Source organism: Mustela erminea, chromosome 2 (assembly GCF_009829155.1).
Source record: "Mustela erminea isolate mMusErm1 chromosome 2, mMusErm1.Pri, whole genome shotgun sequence".
Lineage (NCBI taxonomy): Eukaryota > Metazoa > Chordata > Mammalia > Carnivora > Mustelidae > Mustela > Mustela erminea.
In genome coordinates, this window is record NC_045615.1 from 25,157,658 (window position 1) to 25,172,853 (window position 15,196).

At 42.7% G+C, this 15,196-nt stretch overlaps 1 protein-coding gene across 2 annotated transcripts in view; it reads right to left on the reverse strand.

The window, feature by feature from the left end:
- The window catches only part of GATB (glutamyl-tRNA amidotransferase subunit B), a 102,335-nt gene that overhangs the window by 34,157 nt on the left and 52,982 nt on the right, over nucleotides 1-15,196 (reverse strand). For both annotated transcript variants that reach the window (XM_032332516.1, XM_032332515.1), the window contains exon 9: nucleotides 13,705-13,894. In XM_032332516.1, coding sequence (XP_032188407.1) covers nucleotides 13,705-13,894 — 190 coding nt within the window. The remainder of the gene's footprint in view (nucleotides 1-13,704; nucleotides 13,895-15,196) is intronic.

A 15,196-nucleotide genomic window follows, 5' to 3' on the forward strand; every position in this document is an offset into this window, starting at 1 on the left:
CTTCCCTCTGCTTTTCATGGAAATAAGAAGTGGCTGTGGAAATCTTGCAGTGAGTGAGGGGGGAAAAAAGACTCATTCAGAGGGGTCTTTAGTGGGGAAGAAACTAAAGGAAGTTAATAGGTGGTGTGAGAGAGCATAGGAGACATCACTCTCACTTGAGTGCGTCAGGAGAAAGCCAGAATCCTGAACCATTATGGCCACTTTCAAGAACATGGAGATCTGGAAAAGCTTGGAAATTGCCCTAGAAACACCAAGGGTGTACTCTCTAGTCTGTCTCATAAGATACCCAACTAGGAGGGTCTATAGTCCTATTTTGGTCCTCACAGTTTCTACTCCTGGGTCATGCTCTCAGTGGGCCTGGAAGCCCCTAAAATCTGAGCAAAACTCTGGTCCCAACAATTTCACTTGTACTTTGTTCCTAGCAAAGTTGGGAAGTACACACATCTGAGTTTAACTCAGGATACTGGTTCCACACAGAGAGGGTTCACACCTACATTGGCTTAGGCTCATGTGAAAATGAGCTTACGTTCTCTGAGACACATGAGCTCTAAGAGGGATGGGAAGGAAACCAATCTGGCAATAAGACGCTTCTCTGGATAATCAGGTGATAAAAGTTGATGGCAGACCAGCATAATTAGAAAACTGTATCTTTGAGAATGGGCCACAAGAAGTATGCTGTCAAGAAATCAATTCTGATCATGACGGCATTTCAATGTGCCCAAAGCCACCACTGTCAGATGGGCCCAACACGGAGGGAACCGGTGCTGGTCAACAGCAGCTTTCGGGCTATAGCTTTGCCGTATTTACGGCAACAAAGCTTCAACACAGTGCTTGCTCACTGGTGCCAAGATCTGACTGAAACCTGAAACAGTATGTTTTAATTGTCCCCAAAAGGGCTTCAGGATGGAGGAAGGAAAGAGTCCCCATGAATCCCCAAGGCTGGGCCCTCAGGACTTCACTCCTCCCTGCACTTTTGCTCCAAGGGCAGGTCCCAGAAGGGTCAAATGAATCTGAGCCCAGAGGATCCTCATCTCTGAAAGTTCTCTGTTACTTGCATCTGAAACAAACAAACTGCTGGTTTTTCAGAAGTAAAGTTAGAAGATGCATTTTGTATTCAGTTTTACCAGAAAAAAAATATCAGTTACGTTTCTAGTGTATAGACTATAAAAGCACCCGTAAGCTGGCAAGCACTGGGTGCAATTTTATAAAACGAAGAATAAAATCAATTTCGAAAATTACACAGAGTTGAAATATGGTGAGCAACGGTGCTGACCAAATGGATTTTCCTTCAGCAGGAGTTAGAAGGCCAGTGCTTTGTTCCTCAGTACGTCTAAGCAGTCTAAAACCAGTCAATATAGTTTCAGACGCCTTTTAAACTATTAGCTTTAAAGTAGTATTACCCATGAGTACACAGATATTTATCATGGGAAATTATTCTACAGACCGTTCATCCAAACAGAAAACCACACCATTTCAAGCGCACTAGAAACTCAAAGCAAAACTCTTGGAAAACAATCCATTTAGTAATCAACCACAGTCATGATATTTTTTCTGCTTCTTGGTCCCTGGAGACACCTTCACCTTTTTCATGGTGTCAGAAACAAAGGATTATGGCTTCAAATGGGGAATAACCAGCTGGGGAAACAGAAGTTGTTCAAATAAGACTACACATCTTGAAGCTGAATACAAATACAGACAGACACGTACGGCAGCACGGGTCACTAATCCGGAGGGTCACAGTCACATTTTCCCAGTCTCACTGGGGCCATGCTGGATTTTTCTTAAAATTCTGTCCTCCACAGCCCTCAATGTGTTGGTGGCTATTCGGTGCCTGTGCTCTTCTCCCTGATAACTTATTCTAGGGAGTCTGCTTGGCTGTCTTTAGATTTTCTTAAGATTCAGGGAAGATTATGCTCTGTCACTCATCTTCGGGGTAAGGGAATCATTCTCTCCCCTCTTTAAGCAACGGAGGGTAACAGCACCAGCTGCCTTTGCAGGGCCCTCTCAGCTCCCAGGTGTCACAGGTGGGAGCTAAAACCAAGACTGTACTGCCTATCTCTTAGTCGGTGTTTCAACACATTGCCCAGCAGGGCTACTTGGGAGAAGGAAAAGCAACCTGGAAAACATAAAAGCTCTTCCACCTGAAAACAGCACAGGGCGCTGTGACAAGGACAGCAGGCCCTCAAGAAACACTGGATTGGGGATGCCTGGGTGGCTCAGTTGGTTAAGTGACTGCCTTCGGCTCAGGTAATGATCCTAGCATCCTGGGATCGAGCCCCACATCGGACTCCTTGCTCGGCAGGGAGCCTGCTTCTCCCTCTGCCTCTGCCTGCCATTCTGTTTGCCTGTGCTCTCTCTCTCTGTCAAATAAATAAAATCTTAAAAAAAACAGAGAAAAGAAAAGAAAAGAAAAAGAAACACTGGATTGGGAATGCTGTGCCATTCCTCCACTAAAATCTTGACAAGATGGACATCTTTCCATTTACTGAATTCATACACAGCTGGCCACTCTGTGAGCTTGTATCTGGTCCTTACCAAGTGCCTACCATGTGCTGGCCATGACATGACTCGACAGCCAAAATCATCCCACAAACCCCACAAACCCCACACATTCTGCCCTCTCATGGAGACCTTCTCAGTGATTCACTCAGAAGGAGCCAAGAACCTATGGCAGCAAGTTTAAGGAACAAAACAAAGTTACGGAGGACAGTTTACATCTTTTTTTGTGACTTAAATTTTCTACTTGGAAAATGGACGCAATTTCTCCTTTTCATTGGAGTTGACTGATTTTCACTAAATTTAGGAGAAAGCACTTTTTCTTTCTTTATAAGGCAGCCTGACATCTTAAAACCCAATCGGGGGCACATTCTATGTGCAGACAGGCAGAAGTGCTTAGAAATGTAAATAAAGCCTGGGCTCTGTAGTCAGTGCTGACCACTGAACTGCCAGACCACTGAACCACAGGCCTGCCTGTTACTTTATGTCCTGCACTCCACCATGGTTGATGTTTCTGTAAAATGGGGAGAACAATAATATCTACCTCAAACAGTTGTTGTAAGGGTAAATTAAAAAGTGGCCCATGGATGGGGTGCCTGGGTGGCTCAGTGGGTTAAGCCTCTGCCTTTGGCTCAGGTCGTGGTCTCAGGGTCCTGGGATCGAGCCCCGTATTGGGTTCTCTGCTCAGCGGGGAGCCTGCTCCCTCTCTCTCTGCCTGCTGCTCTGCCTACTTGTGATCTCTCTCTCTGTCAAATAAATAATAAATGAAATCTTCAAAAAAAAAAAAAAGTGGGATGTCTGGGTGGCTCAGTTGGTTAAGTGTCCGACTCCTGATCTCAGTGTTGTGAGGTCAAGGTCCCCGCTGGGCTCCATGTTAGACCTGGAGTCTACTTTAAAAAAAAAAAATGTGCCCCACCATAAACCACAGAACGTACTGTCAGCGAGCAGCCATGTTCTCATATTGCTTAAGCAAATGACTACAATTTGTTTGCATTCTCCGAATCAGGTAAGGCAGTGTTTAAGAAGTGATATCCCCACAGACGTTGCCCTGGGATTATCTGCTAAGAAAAATGCACATGCGTATCATCTAGATCATTCTTGTGATCTCTCCCGGAATATACTGACTCAGAGAAGGACTTGCTATGCTACTAGAACCTCTCGTTTTTCAGGATCCTAAAACATGCATTTCTATTCCTTAAGGCTTACAAATGAGGTCAGCAATCAAGGCAACCTAACACAAGACAGAGAAGCAAGGTTAACTAAATAGGTTGAAGCTTCGGGTGGGGCAAAATACTTTTTATGTGACCAAAGGGAAAAAACAGTAATACAGGTTTTCTGTCAGGAGGGAACTGTCAGGAGGGTTTGAGAGAGAAAACCAGGATGTAGACTGGATTTAATGTCCTAACAAGACCAGTTCAGAAAACAAGAGTGGAGAGGCCAAGTGACTTGTATCTGGACACAGCACATGGGGTGGTTAGAGTGGAGGTCCCCATGCTTCTCACCCAGAGTTCAATGAGCTAGCTGTCACTCCATGATCTGCTAGGGGGTCAGGAGGGGTTTATGGATCTGACCTTTAGAAACAAGGATGCTTTTATCAGGAATGCTGTTTCTTCTGGGACTTCCATGACTATTGTCATAGTATCACTGGTCCGACCATTCACGAATAAATATTCACTGAGTTCCTACTAGGTGCTAGACATTACTGTAAGTGCTAAAATACTAGAGTTCTGTAAACATGGAGCATAAATTACAATACATAACGTGGGGCTTACCGCATCATAAGATGACAAGGCAAATTACAGACTAGAGTTGAATTCTGCGGTTTTTAGTCCATGTGGGTCAGGCACACGAATGAGGGTTGGCATGCGCCTTAATGCCTCACGGAATCAGCAGTTCGAAGGCACAGAGCATGGAGCCGAAGCTCTGCAAAGCACACCTCCACTGCTGTGATTTATTTAATGAATACTCCTGGGCACTCTTTAAATTGAAAGATGGTTCATTAGATTTGTGCATCTGCCCTTCTCAGCAATCTGTTGTGTTTCTGATGAAGGCAGGAAAAAACATGAACATATCATTTTTGGGTCTGAGTAGCTCAGCTTTCAATGATTACAAAGTCATAAAGAGCTCAGGATGCCCACTTTCAGGGAAATAATTTCTCTGAATCATTCTCTTTCCACTGCTATTAAGGTCTCTTTACACTCAACTTGGAAATTTCAAGGACTAGCCCTTTAAAAAACAAAAACAAAAACAAAACTAATCACCTAACACAAGATCTGAAAGCTATAAAAATAAGCACATTTTTAAGATATTAAAAGTCCCTTCAAAACTGGCTCAAAAATCACCTCCTTGTGGAATTTTTCCCCTTTTGTTCCAATCAAGGTAGTCACTACCTCCCTCGTTAGCTGTGTCGTGTGTGTGTGTGTGTGTGTGTGTGTGTGTGTGTGTACTCTTGGAAAACAAAGAAACACCTTTTTGAAGATCTTTGTCCCCGACTACCTGCCACACAGGAGATGCAAAACAAAAGTTGTGTACTGAACAGATGAAAGACAGGTTCCCCTCAGCAGGACCCTAAACTCTGAACCACTCCCTGGGCAACCTCAGCAAACATTTATTAAAGGTCTCTTGTGAAGGACACAATTGTGGAGCCTGGGACCCAGATATGAACAGGAAAATGTCCCTGCCCTCAGAGGACTGACTCTCCCCAAGGAGCCCTCTACCATCATGTGCTCATAAGGGGCCAATCATGACAGTGCTAGAGAGATGCTCTCTGAAGGGAGCCTATGTTTGCAGATAATGCAGATAATGCCATGGAGAGAAATAACCATATTCCTGAGAGGACTTTCTGAAAGGTCTTTTCACAAGAAACCTGGGTTTTCTTCAGATGCTACCTCCAAGGGCTGCCTCTGTTCACCTGGTGGAAGGCCAAACAAAGACAGATAACTAACATCTTGGAGACTCTGTCCCAGTCCTCCCGTCCCCTGTGGGATCTGGCAGTTATAAAATGCAGGACAGGAATTTAGCATTTAGAATTTAGTACGGAATTGATTTCCAGTGGGCTGGAAATTCATCACACAGTAGGGAAGACGAACAGGACTAAACCTCAGGTGGGTTAAATCAACCCAGGGAAAATGAGTGGTAAGAGGCCTCAGGTTAAAAGGTGTTCTGTCTGAGATGCAAACTGACTCTTGCAGTCGAAAACCTGGTGTTAAGCACTGTTGGTGTGCCAGGCTGTGCTGAGGAACGGTGAGTGAGAAGGGGACCGGGTCTTGGCCTATAAGGGGCTGAACAAGTCACAATAAGAAGTGATTAAAATCCAGCCATGTGACCATCACGGAGTTTTGACTAAGCTATGACAGCAGTCAGCAGGAGGCAGTGGGCAGTGGACATCCCTGCCTGAAGTATGGAAACCTATCTGGGAGGCCTGCCCAATCATCCCTGGGAGGGAAAAAGGGGAGTGTTCACGTGAGACTCTCTGGAGAGTTTTTGCCTAAGCTGATTTGATTTGTAAAGAGAGAACCTTCCATTCAACAAACATTCACTTGCCTTACCTTGTACCAGAAGCAGCGGGGCTGCTCTCACTCAAGTATAGAAATATGTACGTTCTAACATCTCTAGATAGTTACTATTGATCAATTAAAATGCAAAAACCCGGGGGAGGAGTCAAGATGGCGGAGAAGTAGCTGGCTGAGACTGCTTCAGCTAGCCGGAGATCAGCTAGATAGCTTATCTAAAGATTGCAAACACCTGAAAATCCATCGGCAGATCGAAGAAAAGAAGAACAGCAATTCTGGAAACAGAAAAACAACCACTTTCTGAAAGGTAGGACCGGCGGAGAAGTGAATCCAAAGCGACGGGAAGATAGACCCCGGGGGGAGGGGCCGGCTCCCGGCAAGCGGCGGAGCAACGGTGCACAAAATCAGGACTTTTAAAAGTCTGTTCCGCTGAGGGACATCGCTCCAGAGGCTAAACCGGGGCGAAGCCCACGCGGGTTCAGTGTGGCCTCAGGTCCCGCAGGGTCACAAAAGGAGCAGGGGTGTCTGAGTGTCGCAGAGCTTGCGGGTATTGGAACGGGAAAGCCGGCTACAGAGAAAGAGCCGACAGTAAGCTCACAGCTCGGTGTTACCTTGAACTGGTCGCAGGCTCGGAGAGCTCGGAACGCGGCCGGAGGTCAGGCAGACGGGAGTAACTGGGCGCTGTTCTCGGAGGGCGCACTGAGGAGTGCGGCCCTGGGCTCTCGGCTCCTCCGGGCCGGAGACCAGGAGGCCGCCATTTGTATTCCCGTCCTCCGGAACTCTACGGAAAGCGCTCAGGGAACAAAAGCTCCTGAAAGCAAACCCGAGCGGATTACTCACCCCGGCCCGGGTAAGGGCGGTGTAATTCCGCCTGGGGCAAAGACACTTGAGAATCACTACAACAGGCCCCTCCCCCAGAAGATCAACAAGAAATCCAGCCGAGACCAAGTTCACCTACCAAGGAGTGCGGTTTCAATACCAAGGAGAGCAGCAGAATTCCAGAGAAGGAGAAAGCAAAGCACGGAACTCATGGCTTTTTCCCTGTGATTTTTTTTAGTCTTGCAGTTAATTTAATTTTTTTCTTTTTCATTTTTTTTTTTTTTTCTCGCCTTCGGGTAAAATTTTTTTTTTTTTTTAACTGTTACCTTTTTCTTTTTTAACGATTTTTTACTAGTTTATCTAATATATATATTTTTTCTTTTTTACATTTTTCTTAGGTGTTTTCCTTTTTTTTATTTTTTAATTCTTTTCTTTTCTTTTTTCTTTTTTTTTCTTTTTTTTTTCTTTCTTCCTTTTTGAACCTCTTTTTATCCCCTTTCTCCCCGCCTCACGATTTTGGATCTCTTCTAATTTGGTTAAAGCATTTTTTCCTGGGGTTGTTGCCACCCTTTTAGTATTTTACTTGCCCCTTCATATACTCTTATCTGGACAAAATGACAAGACGGAAAAATTCAACACAAAAAAAAGAACAAGAGGCAGTACCAAAGGCTAGGGACCTAATCAATACAGACATTGGTAATATGTCAGATCTAGAGTTCAGAATGACAATTCTCAAGGTTCTAGCCGGGCTCGAAAAAGGCATGGAAGATATTAGAGAAACCCTCTCGAGAGATATAAAAGCCCTTTCTGGAGAAATAAAAGAACTAAAATCTAACCAAGTTGAAATAAAAAAAGCTATTAATGAAGTGCAATCAAAAATGGAGGCTCTCACTGCTAGGATAAATGAGGCAGAAGAAAGAATTAGTGATATAGAAGACCAAATGACAGAGAATAAAGAAGCTGAGCAAAAGAGGGACAAACAGCTACTGGACCACGAGGGGAGAATTCGAGAGATAAGTGACACCATAAGACGAAACAACATTAGAATAATTGGGATTCCAGAAGAAGAAGAAAGAGAGAGGGGAGCAGAAGGTATACTGGAGAGAATTATTGGGGAGAATTTCCCCAATATGGCAAAGGGAACGAGCATCAAAATTCAGGAGGTTCAGAGAACGCCCCTCAAAATCAATAGGAATAGGCCCACACCCCGTCACCTAATAGTAAAATTTACAAGTCTCAGTGACAAAGAGAAAATCCTGAAAGCAGCCCGGGAAAAGAAGTCTGTAACATACAATGGTAAAAATATTAGATTGGCAGCTGACTTATCCACAGAGACCTGGCAGGCCAGAAAGAGCTGGCATGATATTTTCAGAGCACTAAACGAGAAAAACATGCAGCCAAGAATACTATATCCAGCTAGGCTATCATTGAAAATAGAAGGAGAGATTAAAAGCTTCCAGGACAAACAAAAACTGAAAGAATTTGCAAATACCAAACCAGCTCTACAGGAAATATTGAAAGGGGTCCTCTAAGCAAAGAGAGAGCCTACAAGTGGTAGATCAGAAAGGAACAGAGACCATATACAGTAACAGTCAACTTACAGGCAATACAATGGCACTAAATTCATATCTCTCAATAGTTACCCTGAATGTTAATGGGCTAAATGCCCCTGTCAAAAGACACAGGGTATCAGAATGGATAAAAAAACAAAACCCATCTATATGTTGCCTCCAAGAAACTCATTTTAAGCCCGAAGACACCTCCAGATTTAAAGTGAGGGGGTGGAAAAGAATTTACCATGCTAATGGACATCAGAAGAAAGCAGGAGTGGCAATCCTTATATCAGATCAATTAGATTTTAAGCCAAAGACTATAATAAGAGATGAGGATGGACACTATATCATACTCAAAGGGTCTGTCCAACAAGAAGATCTAACAATTTTAAATATCTATGCCCCCAACGTGGGAGCAGCCAACTATATAAACCAATTAATAACAAAATCAAAGAAACACATCAACAATAATACAATAATAGTAGGGGACTTTAACACTCCCCTCACTGAAATGGACAGATCATCCAAGCAAAAGATCAGCAAGGAAATAAAGGCCTTAAACGACACACTGGACCAGATGGACATCACAGATATATTCAGAATATTTCATCCCAAAGCAACAGAATACACATTCTTCTCTAGTGCACATGGAACATTCTCCAGAATAGATCACATCCTCGGTCCTAAATCAGGACTCAACCGGTATCAAAAGATTGGGATCATTCCCTGCATATTTTCAGACCACAATGCTCTAAAGCTAGAACTCAACCACAAAAGGAAGTTTGGAAAGAACCCAAATACATGGAGACTAAACAGCATCCTTCTAAAGAATGAATGGGTCAACCGGGAAATTAAAGAAGAATTGAAAAAAATCATGGAAACAAATGATAATGAAAATACAACGGTTCAAAATCTGTGGGACACAACAAAGGCAGTCCTGAGAGGAAAATATATAGCGGTACAAGCCTTTCTCAAGAAACAAGAAAGATCTCAGGTACACAACCTAACCCTACACTTAAAGGAGCTAGAGAAAGAACAAGAAAGAAACCCTAAGCCCAGCAGGAGAAGAGAAATCATAAAGATCAGAGCAGAAATCAATGAAATAGAAACCAAAAAAACAATAGAACAAATCAACGAAACTAGGAGCTGGTTCTTTGAAAGAATTAATAAAATTGATAAACCCCTGGCCCGACTTATCAAAAAGAAAAGAGAAAGGACCCAAATAAATAAAATCATGAATGAAAGAGGAGAGATCACAACTAACACCAAAGAAATACAAACTATTATAAGAACATACTATGAGCAACTCTACGCCAATAAATTTGACAATCTGGAAGAAATGGATGCATTCCTAGAAACATATAAACTACCACAACTGAACCAGGAAGAAATAGAAAGCCTGAACAGACCCATAACCAGTAAGGAGATTGAAACAGTCATTAAAAATCTCCAAACAAACAAAAGCCCAGGGCCAGACGGCTTCCCGGGGGAATTCTACCAAACATTTAAAGAAGAACTAATTCCTATTCTCCTGAAACTGTTCCAAAAAATAGAAATGGAAGGAAAACTTCCAAACTCATTTTATGAGGCCAGCATCACCTTGATCCCAAAACCAGACAAGGATCCCACCAAAAAAGAGAGCTATAGACCGATATCCTTGATGAACACAGATGCGAAAATACTCAACAAAATACTAGCCAATAGGATTCAACAGTACATTAAAAAGATTATTCACCACGACCAAGTGGGATTTATTCCAGGGCTGCAAGGTTGGTTCAACATCCGCAAATCAGTCAATGTGATCCAACACATCAATAAAAGAAAGAACAAGAACCATATGATACTCTCAATAGATGCTGAAAAAGCATTTGACAAAGTACAGCATCCCTTCCTGATCAAAACTCTTCAAAGTGTAGGGATAGAGGGCACATACCTCAATATCATCAAAGCCATCTATGAAAAACCCACCGCAAATATCATTCTCAATGGAGAAAAAACTGAAAGCTTTTCCGCTAAGGTCAGGAACACGGCAGGGATGTCCATTATCACCACTGCTATTCAACATAGTACTAGAAGTCCTAGCCTCAGCAATCAGACAACAAAAGGAAATTAAAGGCATCCAAATCGGCAAAGAAGAAGTCAAATTATCACTCTTCGCAGATGATATGATACTATATGTGGAAAACCCAAAAGACTCCACTCCAAAACTGCTAGAACTTATACAGGAATTCAGTAAAGTGTCAGGATATAAAATCAATGCACAGAAATCAGTTGCATTTCTCTACACCAACAGCAAGACAGAAGAAAGAGAAATTAAGGAGTCAATCCCATTTACAATTGCACCCAAAACCATAAGATACCTAGGAATAAACCTAACCAAAGAGACACAGAATCTATACTCAGAAAACTATAAAGTACTCATGAAAGAAATTGAGGAAGACACAAAGAAATGGAAAAATGTTCCATGCTCCTGGATAGGAAGAATAAATATTGTGAAAATGTCTATGCTACCTAAAGCAATCTACACATTTAATGCAATTCCTATCAAAGTACCATCCATCTTTTTCAAAGAAATGGAACAAATAATGCTAAAATTTATATGGAACCAGAAAAGACCTCGAATAGCCAAAGGGATATTGAAAAAGAAAGCCAACGTTGGTGGCATCACAATTCCGGACTTCAAGCTCTATTACAAAGCTGTCGTCATCAAGACAGCATGGTACTGGCACAAAAACAGACACATAGATCAATGGAACAGAATAGAGAGCCCAGAAATAGACCCTCAACTCTATGGTCAACTAATCTTCGACAAAGCAGGAAAGAATGTCCAATGGAAAAAAGACAGCCTCTTCAATAAATGGTGCTGGGAAAATTGGACAGCCACATGCAGAAAAATGAAATTGGACCATTTCCTTACACCACACACAAAATAGACTCAAAATGGATGAAGGACCTCAATGTGCGAAAGGAATCCATCAAAATCCTTGAGGAGAACACAGGCAGCAACCTCTTTGACCTCAACCGCAGCAACATCTTCCTAGGAACAACGCAAAAGGCAAGGGAAGCAAGGGCAAAAATGAACTATTGGGATTTCATCAAGATCAAAAGCTTTTGCACAGCAAAGGAAACGGTTAACAAAATCAAAAGACAACTGACAGAATGGGAGAAGATATTTGCAAATGACATATCAGATAAAGGACTAGTGTCCAGAATCTATAAAGAACTTAGCAAACTCAACACTCAAAGACCAAATAATCCAATCAAGAAATGGGCAGAGGACATGAACAGACATTTCTGCAAAGAAGACATCCAGATGGCCAACAGACACATGAAAAAGTGCTCCATATCACTCGGCATCAGGGAAATACAAATCAAAACCACAATGAGATATCACCTCACACCAGTCAGAATGGCTAAAATCAACAAGTCAGGAAGTGACAGATGCTGGCGAGGATGCGGAGAAAGGGGAACCCTCCTACACTGTTGGTGGGAATGCAAGCTGGTGCAGCCACTCTGGAAAACAGCATGGAGGTTCCTCAAAATGTTGAAAATAGAACTGCCCTATGACCCAGCAATTGCACTATTGGGTATTTACCCTAAGGATACAAACGTAGTGATCCAAAGGGGCACGTGCACCCGAATGTTTATAGCAGCAATGTCCACAATAGCCAAACTATGGAAAGAACCTAGATGTCCATCAACAGATGAATGGATCAAGAAGATGTGGTATATATACACAATGGAATACTATGCAGCCATCAAAAGAAATGAAATCTTGCCATTTGCGACAACATGGATGGAACTAGAGCGTATCATGCTTAGCGAAATAAGTCAAGCAGAGAAAGACAACTATCATATGATCTCCTTGATATGAGGAAGTGGTGATGCAACATGGGGGCTTAAGTGGGTAGGAGAAGAATAAAGGAAACAAGATGGGATTGGGAGGGAGACAAACCATAAGTGACTTTTAATCTCACAAAACAAACTGAGGGTTGCTGGGGGGAGGGGGTTTGGGAGAAGGGGGTGGGATTATGGACATTGGGGAGGGTATGTGCTTTGGTGAGTGCTATGAAGTGTGTAAACCTGGTGATTCACAGACCTGTACCCCTGGGGATAGAGTATTATGCCTCCATCAGAAAGGATGAATACCCAACTTTTGTAGCAACATGGACGGGACTGGAAGAGATTATGCTGAGTGAAATAAGTCAAGCAGAGAGAGTCAATTATCATATGGTTTCACTTATTTGTGGAGCATAACAAATAGCATGGAGGACATGGGGACTTAGAGTGGAGAAGGGAGTTGGGGGAAATTGGAAGGGGAGGTGAACCATGAGAGACTATGGACTCTGAAAAACAATCTGAGGGTTTTGAAGGGACGGGGGGTGGGAGGTTGGGGTACCAGGTGGTGGGTATTATAGAGGGCACGGATTGCATGGAGCACGGGGTGTGGTGCAAAAATAATGAATACTGTTATGCTGGAAATAAAAAATAAATAAATAAATAAATAAAAAAAAAAAAAAAAAAAAAAAAAAAAAAAAAAAAAAAAAAAAAAAATAAAATGCAAAAACCCACATTCTGCGCAGACTCTGCTGCTCCAGAAGGTAAGTGTGGCAGATACCCCATCCCTGAAGCACGCAGTGGCAAAACTTCCTACTTCCTCCTGAACAGACAAGCCGAAGACAACTGTGACAAAACCCCACCCTCAGTGACTGGGCATCACTTTAATGTTGCCATGACAAAGAAAACGGCAAAGCCCCGAGCAGCTCTGAAAAGAGTGGAAAATCCCTAAGCAGGTCTCAGTGGTGTCAGACTCGCTAACGGCCCCATAAGACGCATCCTCGAGCCTCAAAGGACCGACACTTTGAGTCAGAGTTTTCAACATTTCGTGCGGAATAAATGTTTTTCTTCAACCACTGGAGAAACAGCTGGCTGGCTTTTGAGGACAGAACTTCCTGCCAGACCCTGTCATGGTTCAATACTGCTAGACATTCAGAAACCCTATACATCGATTTTCTTTTGTCCTGCAGACACATGGGAAAACATTCATCCACAACATTTGGACTGTCTTCAAGAAGCCTCCGCGCTGCTGTGAGCAGCTGTTCATCTCTGCACAGAAGACATGACTGACATGAGATTCTGCTTCATCTTCTGGTTTTATGAGGAGTATTCACCATCAAGGAAAATGAGCAAAGGGTATTGTGCCTTATTCTTAGAGCCATCTATTTGTACCACTGAAGCAACCTGCCTGCTCTCCTCAGAGCTCACCGTAGAGCACTACCCAAATGGCTGAGCTGGGTTTATCTGAGCCTCTGATCAATACCTACCAGTAAGGCAAAGCTGTGTTCTGGCAAAATGCCATACTGTTGAATGAGCCTCTCCCGGGTCTCACTGGGGAGCTCAGGGAGTTGCTCCCGAATCCAGTCAATGTTGATCACTTGCTGTGGGTCCACGCCTGGAGGCAGAGACTCGGTGTCAAAGAGCAGCAGGGGAGGCAGGTTGGGTTCGGGCATAAACCTAGGGCAGGGAGAGGAAATGGGGTCTGACGCGGAAGTATTTGGTTTAATAGGAATAAAAAAACCTTATCATCAATACAAAAGTTTCGTGGTTACATGTCATATTCCAAATATTTTCTGGGGCACCCAGGTGGCTCAGTCCATTAAGCATCTGACTTTGCTTCCGGTCATGATCTCAGGGTCCTGGGATTGAGTCCCATGTTGAGCTCCCTGCTCAACAGGGAGTCTGCTTGTCCCTCTCCTCTGCCCCTCCCCCAGCTCATGCTTGCTCGCTCTGTCAAATAAATAAATAAAATAAAACAAAAATCCAAATATTTTCTAATGTCCTATAATACCAATTCTGTTTTCCAGGAATGAGTCTTTGTACAAGTATAGACTTATAGGGCAAGACCACAAGATCTGCCCCTCTCCAAGCTTACGAATTATGATGAATGAAAAAGCCATAACAGTGTTGATGCTACACTGTGATGTATAATTGCATATACTCACACACACAAAAAAGTATATACTCACGAAGACAGAGGCTGGGAAAAACAGGACCAAATGAGAACACTTTACTTATTAGGGAGAAAAATGACTTTTCCTCATTCTAAAATTCTCACTATTTTAAGCAATATTTGTGAAATAAATGAAAAGTCAAAGAAAAAGAAAACTTTCTTTCTTGAGAAGTGGAAGAAATAGATTTTGCCTAAAAAAAAATGTAGAAGTGGGGAGGGAAAGATGAGTAAGTGGGGAACAGGGGCTTTTTGGGACAGTGATATTATTCCCTATGACCCTATAATGTTAGACGTATGTCATTATATATTTGGTCAGAACCCACAGCATGTACGTACAACATAAAGAGGGAACCCTATATGTGCTATGGTGAATGGTGTGAAGTGTATAAACCTAGTGATTCACAGACCTGTACCCTGGGGCTAGTAATATACTATATGTTAATAAAAAACAAAAAAACTTAAAAAAAATTAAAAAGAGGGAACCCTAATGTAAACTATGGACTTCGGTTAATAATAAAGTCTTCATTTTTAACAAATGAACCACACTCTTTGTGGTATGCCTATGGAACGTGTGCTCAGTCAGAGTTTTCAGTATTTCCTGGGTAATAAATGTGAATCACATGGCAGTGCAGGACGTTATCAGGGTAACCATGCTGGTGAGGCAGGGTATACGGTATATACCAGGGAGTACACGGTAACTCTCTGCAGCACCACAGCACATGACGTCTTTCCCTCTGCTCCATTCCAGCATCTAACATTTTCTGTCCACCTGTGCCTGTCAAAGGGCTTACAGACAAGCAGGATAA